This window comes from Salvelinus fontinalis, chromosome 8 (genome assembly GCF_029448725.1).
Source record: "Salvelinus fontinalis isolate EN_2023a chromosome 8, ASM2944872v1, whole genome shotgun sequence".
Taxonomy (NCBI): domain Eukaryota; kingdom Metazoa; phylum Chordata; class Actinopteri; order Salmoniformes; family Salmonidae; genus Salvelinus; species Salvelinus fontinalis.
The window spans coordinates 24,525,691-24,535,853 of NC_074672.1; the positions used below are offsets into that span (position 1 = coordinate 24,525,691).

Sequence of the window (10,163 nt, forward strand, 5' to 3'; positions counted from 1 at the left end):
AAAGTGAAATGGTAAAATTTGTCAAATTGATCCACTCGAACACGCCCATTCTTTCAAAAATAATATGAATGCATTTTTTAAAGCTGAGGTCATAAGTAAATGGTGCTCAGTGTCAATGGGCTTGTTCAACATTGCAGCCGACTGCCTTTTCTACACTAAACAAAAATATAAACACAAATGTTCCTCCCATGTTTCATGACCAGAAATAAAATATCCCAGAAATGTTCCACACGCACAAAAAGCTTATTTCTCTAAAATGTTGGGTACAAAATTGTTTACATCCCTGTTAGTGAGCATTTCTCATTTGCTAATATAATCCATCCACCTCACAGTTGTGGCATATCAAGAAGCTGTTTAAACAGCATGATCATTACACACCTTGTGCTTGGGACAATAAAAGGCCACTCTAAAATGTGAGGTTTTGTCACAACACAATGTCACAGATGTCTCAAGTTTTGAGGGAGCGTGCAATTGACATGCTGACTGTAGGAATGTCCACCAGAGCTGTTTCCAGAGAATTGGATGTTAATTTCTCTACCATAAGCTGCATCCAACGTCATTTTAGAGAATTTGACAGTACGTCAAACCGGCCTCACAGCCGCAGACCACATGTAACCACACCTGTCCAAGACCTCCACATCCAGCTTCTTCACTTGGAGGATTGTCTGAGACCAGCCACCGGGAAAGCTGATGAAACTGGGTTTTCACAATTGAAGAATTTCTGCAAACTGTCAGAAAGAGTCTCAGGGAAGCTTATCTGCATGCTTGTTGTTGTCTCCAGGGTCTTGAACAGACTTCAGTGGGCAATTGCTCACCTTCGTTGGTCACCGGTAAGCTGGAGAAGTGTGCTCTTCACGGATGAATCTCGGTTTCAACTGTAACAGACAGATGGCAGAGAGCATAGCATATATGGCTTCATGTGGGAGAGCGGTTTGCTATTGTCAACGTTGTGAACAGTGCCCCATGGTGGTGCTGGGGTTATGGTATGGGCAGGCATAAGCTACAGACAATGAACACAATTAAATTTTATCGATGGCAATTTGAATACAGAGATACTGTGATGAGATCCTGAGGCCCGTTGTTGTGCCACCTTTTTAAAAAGGTATCTGTGACCAACAGAGGCATATTTGTATTCCCAGTCATGTGAAATTCATAGATCAGGGCCTAATTAATACATTGTAATTGACTGATATTACATTTTGAAATTGTTGCATATTGCATTTAAATTTTCAGATTAGGACAAAGGGCGCATGTTAGCACCAGGTATAAACGCGGCTTGAGAGCCAGTTCAACAGGCATCCCCTCCAGGATCAAGCAAAAATAAAAAAGGACAACATACGAACGACCTTTCAGCATTTCAAAAATAAACATGTGAAAGAAAGCAACAGCACGTCCTTAACATGTTCATTTTCTGCTCTGACAAACATTTTGTATTGTTTTTATACAAGTTTCGCATGATTCATTACATCAATCAATATGGTTTGTTACCTAATCTAGACCATTTCAGGAGATCAGTGCTCAAGAGGTAAACCATTTCCTTTGCACCAAGGCTCCCTAATCCAAATAACACTGAGCCAATGACAGACAAAAGCAGCATTTGATTTCAAGGCATGAGAATGAACTAGAAAAGGACAAACCTAGTAATCTCCAAATCAACTCCAGTTAAGACAAAATATGGCATGAATGGAATCTTAGGCCGTACCTAACCACTGCATTGTTCTTGGGAATTGCAGTGAATTTCAAAGTAGATCATTAAGACATTCACTTGATTGATCTATCAGAACTACTGCAATTTTGAAGAACTACTACAAATTTATAACAGAAAAAGTCAGAACATCATTTTCCAAACGTATTTTTTGATTGGGTGGAATCAATATGGAACCAGTGTATAGACACCAGGGATGCAAGGCCAGTATAATTCATCACTGTGTTGTTACACATCACACTTCTTTTCTTTATCCAGCATGGTTTTTTGGTAAGCCAAAGTTTGTGCATTAAAAATGGTACAAAAATCTATCTCCCCTTCCCCATATGCCATCAGTGCTCCCAGAAGGCAATGCAACAAGACAGTGGACAAAGGACAGCGTTGAAAGTCTTGAGACCAGATGGAGTGTGCTTTCTTGGTTCCACACACACACACACACACACACAGGACAGGCAGTCTCGAGGGCATGCTACCAGTCAGTTTGACCAGCAGACACGTTAGGCGCCCACTACGGTGCAGCATGCGGAGGGTCACATCAGGCCTCTCTGATCTTGGCAGCCAGAGCAAAGTTCTCCTGGCGAATTGCTTTGTAGTCCTCCAGGATCTTCTCCAGGTTGCTTACAGTCTTCTTACCATTTTCAGTTTCAATCTACGGAGAGAAGGAAACTTAAAAGTTTGCTCTACCAAGTCAGCTCTAGATCACTAAGTCAATAAAATGACAAACTGACTCATGTGGTACAGTAGCAGTACAAGTTAGTGGTTTGGAATAAAAGAAAGAGGGCCATCTATACCTGCTCCTCCAGGTCTCTGATCTCTCTCATGATTGTGCCTGTGTCCTCAATAGTTTGGATCAACTGAGTGCAGTTCTATACCAAGGAAGATAATGAAGTCACACAACAAGCAATGTAGCTATAGGCACCTGAAGGAAAATGTTATATTCTGCAAACAAGCTCTTACCTCATGCAAGGCTGCCAGGTACTTGTAGGATTTGCGGACAGATTCGTCTTTCTTCGCATCCTACACAGTATTAGGAAAAGTATTGATTAGGCAAGAAGGAACATCATTGGTGTGCTTTCCTGAAATTGTCAAACTGTGGTATAGAACAATTGAAATGAAAGGCATGAGCAAACTGACAGCATGGGTCCTTGGTAGCAAGTTGAGCATTATCAGGTGATCTAGAAGGGATTTCTTTGACCTATAATTGCAAAAAGTAGACACATGAGTTATCTTGCTAGGTGCTCTACCTTGAAGACCAGCTCATCAGTCACAGCGAAAGTTCGGTCCAGTTTTCCAGTCAGATTGTTAATCTCTTTCTGCAGCTCCTTAGTGTCAGACAGAATCTACAGAGACCAAGAGTCAGACACACAAATACCATACTTCAAATCACACTACTCAGATTCAAATTTAGTTTTTAATTCCTTTGTTTTTCAGGAAATACTCAGGACTCTATTGTTGAGATGTGTCTCAAACAGTGTACCTTTGTAATTTCTTCCTTCTGTTTCCTGATATTGCCAACGATCTCCAGAATCCTTGCAGTGTACGCTGAGCGGGAGACATCTTTGGGGAGATTCTCAAACTCTGTTATCTGAAAGAGATGTCAGATTCCCCAAAATTGTGTCTGACATACAATGCATGGACTCGAACCTAAATAAACAGTGTGGAAGTAGCTCATCCCAAATATATTTAAAATGTGTTCTAATACCAGTTGTTTATACAGTGCCTCCTTCATCTTGGACTCCTCCGCAGATTGGCGGATTTTGTTGTGAAGCTCTTTGATTTCAACTAGCTTTCTGGAGGACTCAATCTACAAAAGAAAATGGAAGTTGAATCTCGCACAGTCAAACACACACATTTGGTGATATCTAAGGAGATTAACACTACCTCTTGGTTGCTGCAGAGCTCCTTGAGCCTGCGGTGCTCATCGATGAGCGGAGCTCTGCGTTTCTCCCACTGCACGGCAAGGTTGACCACTCGCTTGGCACTTCCCTCCACCAGGGCCTGCAGCTTGGCCAGGTTGTTCTCTGCATCCGGCATCAGGTCAATGGTCTGCTTCTTCACCCGCACAGAGTCCTCCTTCTCCGCCTTGCTCAGCTCTTTCTGCTTCAGCTCATCTGACACCTGCACACAAACAGGAGACAAGTTAGTCTCGCAGGGTGACTACATCTTACATGTCACAGTTCATTTGACTGTGGTAACTCTGGTCGGAGGTAGGGATGGGGGATATGTAATCATTTCACTATTCGAATAGTATCATGAATTTGTCAGATATCCAGATATAGGAAATGCAAGTCTTTTCCCCCCCTTAAGTTAACCTGAGCACTGCTGCGCGATGGAGAGAAGCTGGCCATCCATTGCTGCAGCTGTGGAGGGGGCGGAGTATGTGAAGGAGCAGACGGAGAGAGAGACGCTAAGGCAACTAAGCTACAGCCAATACTAGCTAACTTGTTGCAGCCACAATGTTATTTATCGTCGTATATAACAGTGCCCATCCTGACTGTAAAAGCCTAGAGAAGCAAGCTAGCTAAATAAAACAACTGCCTAAATGTTGGTTGCTCATTGTTGCCTACTCCTCATTTTGCTAACTTTTCATTCCATCATTTTATTCCATCTTGCATTGCATTAGTGAACTCACTCTCTTTCTACACATTGAACCTCTGTCGCTTTGATTGGCCAACATAAACAACAAGCTACACATGAAGGCTACCGGTCAGCTACCGGTCTTTTTATGTGGTGCACATCCTAAAAACCATATAAAAAAAATTAAAATAATTTTCATGTTTAAATGTCATGGTATATCCTTTCATGTAACAATGCCATATGGATATTTTAATGAAACTTAGAAAAATACTTTTCAGTGTTAAAATAGGGCTATAATTTTCCCCCCTGCAAAAAACAAAGCATACAAGTAATCCAAAATACAAATGTCAGATCGGATAATCGAATAACCACGCACATCCCTAGTCTGAGGTCTACACAAATACAGAGTTTATCTGTTTTAAATCAGAGGCTCCAGTTACCTGAAGTACGGATACGGTGAGCTGCTTCATGTCTCCGCCCACCTCCTCTAGGCTGAGGGTGAGCTGCTGTAGCTGCTGCTGCAGGGAGGCCAGCTCCTCCTGCTGTCGGGCCTGCAGTTCCTCTTCCGACTGATGCGAGCTGGGAAGGGGGCTGGCCGCTGCTGCCATCTGCTGGGAGGCTTTTGCAGGCTCCTGACACACACACACACATTACATTTACATTTAAGTCATTTAGCAGACGCTCTTATCCAGAGCGACTTACAAATTGGTGCATTCACACACACACACACACACACACACACACACACACACACACACACACACACACACATTAGATTCAGATTGGCAATGAAAGGGGGAACATTTGTAGATGTTGCTCAATGTCTTTGGGGCAGGCTTTTAACTCTTCAATCACCTGTGTGAAAGTGAATTTCTCAGTGTGAGTGAAGCGGGAGCCCTTGGCGAGGATGTCACCACCGAGGGAGGAGCCCCCGAAGGACTGCAGTAGCTCTGCGAGATCAGAGCCCGACCTGTGGGCACCGAGGGTGTCCGAGTGAGGCTGGGCAGCAGTGCGCAGCTGCTCTTCGATCCGCTTCTGCAGACGGACACGCTTCCTGGAGCGATATTCCTGGGTGGCCACGAGAGGAGACAAAGTGGAGTTCAGAGATTAAAACACTGCAATAAACACAAAATTATTCTTATTGTGCTCAAATTAAAATTGTCCAAAATCTTAAACTATCCCTTTAAGTGAACTATCCCTTTAAGAGTGTACCTCAGGAGTGAGGCGGGAAAGGAGGCCTTGGCTGTTCCACTCATTTTCCCACTCCTGGGCAGCACTAAGCTCCCCTGCATGCATCTCCAGCAGGGATGCCGGCACTGAGGCATGCTGCGACGGCTGAGCAGTCACAGGGGGAAGAAATTCCCTGTGGTAGTCCTTTTCCTCTGGAGACGGGGTGAAAAGAATGACGTGGTACACTGGGATTTAACTCTCACCACAGGTTCTTATTTCATTGGCAAAGAATATATTGTACCACATGCTAATGTATATAGGCTACTAATTCAGAACCCTACATAATTGGAAGAATTGGATTACAGAATGATATGCAATGAGAGTAAGTACAGAGGGCCCTGTGTATTCTGGGGTTTACCTTTCAACTGCTTTTTCCCAGGCACTTTGAGGCAGTGCAGTAAACTAAGGGGCTGAGAGTGGAAACTGTGGGACGGTCCTGGGTTCTAAAAATAATGAAATGTTAAGTGAGAACACATACATTAAGTGGGAACACTTGACACAAAGACACTCAAATAGGAAGTTTGTATAGTGCATCATTTTGATATATTGACTTCAGTAAATATCTAGGTCATAAAAAACAGGGTAAACTTGAGACATTGCATTATTGCCTCACTACTTTCACTGACCAGCCCTGAAATCTAGCTTCCTTTATGATCTAGGAAACCAACAGTTATTTGTCAGTGTTTCTTAACTTTAGCTGCCATGTCATTGATAATGCTTTGTGATATTGCCAGCAGGACATACCTACCTGTGTTTTACATAGGAGGGGTAGTCTGCAAGATGGAGGGAGCCAAGGCAAGGCCAGCTGAGCTTTGATCTGGGTAGCTATCAATTTCTGGAGGAGGACCGATTTACCTGTTATGGGGTACAATGAATGCGAGACAAATAAATACTTATAGATAAAATAATTGTCATTTTGAGAGATTCACAAACATTCAATGTATTTTTATTGATCAGATTATAAAGCAAAAAAAATTGCCCAATGTATAAGGGGATAGCTAAAGTTAATGGTATTCAATAATGACAAGAAGTACAATGGTGGGACAATGTGTCTGTACCTGCTGGTTGGTCCAAGGCCTCAGCACTTTCTCTGGGCAGCTTCTCCACCAGGAACATGAGCAGGGAGCGGATCTCTGGCTCATTGCTGTAAAGAAAGGTCTGGTAGCCAATCTCTCCCTTGTAGCCAAGGTCCTGCATAGAAACACATGTCAACCTGGTTATGGAGTCTGCTCATACACATGACATTGACCTTTGTGTCACATACCTCACCCAGTCTAGAGCATGAGGGTCATTAAGCGTGAAAATGGAACCAGTCCATGACATTGTGTATGAAGACCATTATGAACATGTGGAATGATGGAGCCTTCTTCACGAAATGAGCAAACCAAATGTATTCACACTTGGGAGATTCTAAATCTTGTAATAAAACTACATTTCAGAAGATCACTTCAATGAAGTTATGCAAGCAAATGGACTATTCAATAAAGCCAATCGAGTGAGAAAATAAAAATAGTTAAAAGCAGTGCTCAACGAGATTAGGCATTAGGATATGACATGACTTCACATTGTCGCAGGCGGTCAAATTGGTTGCTGAATTACTTCTATTCAGACATCAGTGGTCCAGACTGCATGCATGTAGTTTGGACCATGATTAACTGAGCTTGATCTAATGAAATTCAATTCATTTTAGAGTATAAAAAGAAACTGGACTGAGTTTCATGCAAAGGGGGTATAGGTCATATGGCTACCATACATCAAGAAGTCGTGCATGGTTATTCTTTTAGATCCAACAATATCTTAATCTTCTTCATTTGTTCAACATAGTATTGTGGGGAGATAGTCACGAGCCTCACTTCGCAACAGGAGGGTGAACACTATCCCTTTTCTTTTTGACCTCTCACCTGACAGGCCTGTGCCAGGCTCATGCCCACTCGGAAGCGGGCAGACATGCCGGGGGGTAAGGAGTGGGACAGGCTGCCCCCCAGGGCCGGGTCGATCACTCGCAGACATTTCACTACCGCCTCCACTATGAACTCACTGGAGAAGCGCTTCACACTCTGTACATCCTCCCCCACGTCCCTTGGCAAACACACAGAGCATGAGATGCCGGTGCACGGGGTTAACTTCTCATGTGTGTCTCACACCTCGCTAGTCATGTAATCAGCAAGTTACTCTTTTAAACGACATTGAAAAATGTGTACCGTTAGCGTAGGTAACTTGACCGACATGGAAGAATTCTGGTCACTATACTAGCTCAAAAATTTGCAGAGTTCAAATCAAAAGAACCAGCTATTAGAACACACTTGTACAAGTGTGAATGAATGTAATTTAGCTAGCTCTCTGCACTTCACTTCCCAAGGAAAACATCAGCTGAGATAATGGCTGATGAGTAATTGAATGTAGATAGACCTGGGTGTCAATCACTAAATCAAAGAAGAGAGCTACGTATCTAGAGGTAGCGAGCTATCCAGAACTCACTAGACACAAACAAGCAACAGTAGCAAGCCAGATGGCAAACGTTCACTAACTAGAAACAAAATGTTAATAATGTTGGCTAACTACTTACGTGCCGGTCTGTCTAAGGGAGTGAATTAAAATCTTATCAACTTCCTCCATCGCTGTAAGAAGATGAAGTGCCTTGCAATTCCTTCTCCTAAATTCCAATCATTAGGCTTCAATATGCTTATTTTGGCTAGCTAGATAACGTTAGCGGTCTCACAGGCGGGTCCATTAAAAAAAACACACAAACACAAGCTAGCTCGCCTGTTTTTAGCTGGGGAACTAGCTAACGTTGTCACTTCTCAACGCATGAACAAGAGGCACGACAGTAGCTATTCCAGCAACCGTTCCACTTAATACTTTTTTTGTGCTCCCTTAAATGTCTTGCAAATAGCTTTTTATCATATGAGAGATAGCTAGCTGACAAATTAGTAAAAGCTAAAATGTTGCATCTATAAACACATGAAGTCACATGGGAGGAGGATATGATAGCAGTGTTCTATGGGATGCTGAGTTTCAACATTCTTCAGCATTGTTGTAAAAAAAACGGAGAGTTGGGAAAGTAAAACTATGATTCCCAGCAAACCCCCGCTTCTGGAGTCGCATGATGGGTACTGCGTCGAGGGAAGAGGCGAAGCAAAAGGATTTGTGCCACGTTCACGTACTAGAACTAGGAAACTCGGAACCTCGGGAAATGTCTGACTTGCCAACTGGTAAACGCGGCACGGTATAACTACAACCATTTAGCAAGTCGGACATTTCCGAGTTTCCTAGTTCCCGACTAGCGTTGGAACGCGACATTACTCCACCCCAAATCTGTCCACGCGAGATAAGCAGACCACGTGGCCATGTTCTGTGTGGAGGTCAACAATGATTAATGTACATTGGGGTGGGGTTGGGGATAGGCAGTGTGTACCCAATGGTACGTTCGGTTGAGCAGTACCACCCTCTTTAGCACCTTGCTGTAACAGGCTGTGATGCAGCCCGACACAAGTGTGAATGTATATTCTCCCTCAAGCCGATACCACAACGGCCCTCAAGGATCTACACTGGACTTTGTGCAAACTGGAAACCACATATCCTGAGGCCGCTAGCGAAGTTCTATCAACACATTGACTGTAGTACTCGTGCTGCTAAAACACTCGACCACTGCTACTCCAACTTCTGGGATGCCTACAAGGCCCTCCCCCACCCTCTCTTTGGCAAATCAGATCATGACTCCATTTTGCTCCTCTCTTCCTATAGGCAGAATCTTAAACAGGAAGTACCTGTGCTAAGGACTATTCAACGCTGGTCTGACCAATCGGAATCCACGCGTCAAAATTGTTTTGATCGCCTCCCGGGTGGCGCAGTGGTCTAGAGCAGTGCTAAGAGTCTCCAGAGTCTCTGGGTTCGCCCCCAGGCTCTGTCGCAGCCGGCCGCGACCGGGAGGTCCGTGGGGCGACACACAATTGGGCTAGCGTCGTCCGGGTAAGGGAGGGTTTGGCCGGTAGGGATTTCCTTGTCTCATCGCGCTCCAGAGACTCCTGTGGCGGGCTGGGCGCAGTGCGTGCTAACCAAGTGGGCCAGGTGCACGGTGTTTCCTCCGACACATTGGTGCGGCTGGCTTCCGGGTTGGAGGCGCGCTGTGTTAAAGAAGCAGTGCGGCTTGGTTGGGTTGTGCTTCGGAGGACGCATGACTTTCGACCTTCGTCTCTCCCGAGCCCGTACGGGAGTTGTAGCGATGAGACAAGATAGTAATTACTAGCGATTGGATACCACGAAAAAGGGGAAAATTAAAAAAATCAGGCAGATTTGATCAGGCAGACTGGGATATGTTCCGGGTAGCCTCAGAGAATAATATCAACGTATATGCTGACTCTGTGAGTGAGTTTATAAGGAGGTATATAGGAGATGCTGTACCCACTGTGACTATTAAAACCTACCCTAACCAGAAACCATGGATAGATGGCGGCATTCGCACAAAATTGAAAGTGCGAACCACCGCATTTAACCATGGAAAGGCGACTGGGAATATAGCCGAATACAAACAGTGTAGTTATTCCCTCCGCAATTCATTCAAACAAGCAAAATGTGAGTATAGAGACAAAGTGGAGTCGCAGTTCAACGGCTCAGTCTGTTGTCCCCACATGCTTCAAGATGGCCACCATTG

The 10,163-nt window shown here is 44.1% G+C and overlaps 1 protein-coding gene across 3 annotated transcripts; it reads right to left on the reverse strand.

The window, feature by feature from the left end:
* Positions 1-1,010: 1,010 nt before the first annotated feature.
* Positions 1,011-9,784, reverse strand: LOC129860928 (coiled-coil domain-containing protein 22-like). Of its 3 annotated transcripts, XM_055931860.1 has the most exons (15): positions 8,079-9,780; positions 7,414-7,591; positions 6,571-6,703; positions 6,261-6,367; positions 5,871-5,955; positions 5,495-5,664; positions 5,138-5,350; positions 4,723-4,914; positions 3,587-3,823; positions 3,408-3,509; positions 3,183-3,290; positions 2,950-3,045; positions 2,663-2,722; positions 2,497-2,571; positions 1,011-2,354 (listed from the first exon to the last, which is right to left on the reverse strand). In XM_055931860.1, the coding sequence occupies exons 1-15, from the start codon at positions 8,126-8,128 to the stop codon at positions 2,241-2,243; spliced, it is 1,920 nt and encodes a 639-aa protein (XP_055787835.1). In that variant the 5' UTR covers positions 8,129-9,780; the 3' UTR covers positions 1,011-2,240. The 3 variants fall into 3 exon arrangements, 2 of the variants coding, with proteins under 2 accessions (XP_055787835.1, XP_055787836.1); XM_055931861.1 differs by lacking the exon at positions 7,414-7,591 and having other exon boundaries at positions 8,079-9,778; XR_008760481.1 differs by lacking the exons at positions 1,011-2,354; positions 2,950-3,045 and adding an exon at positions 2,840-2,900 and having other exon boundaries at positions 2,541-2,571; positions 8,079-9,784.
* Between the last annotated feature and the right edge of the window lie 379 nt (positions 9,785-10,163).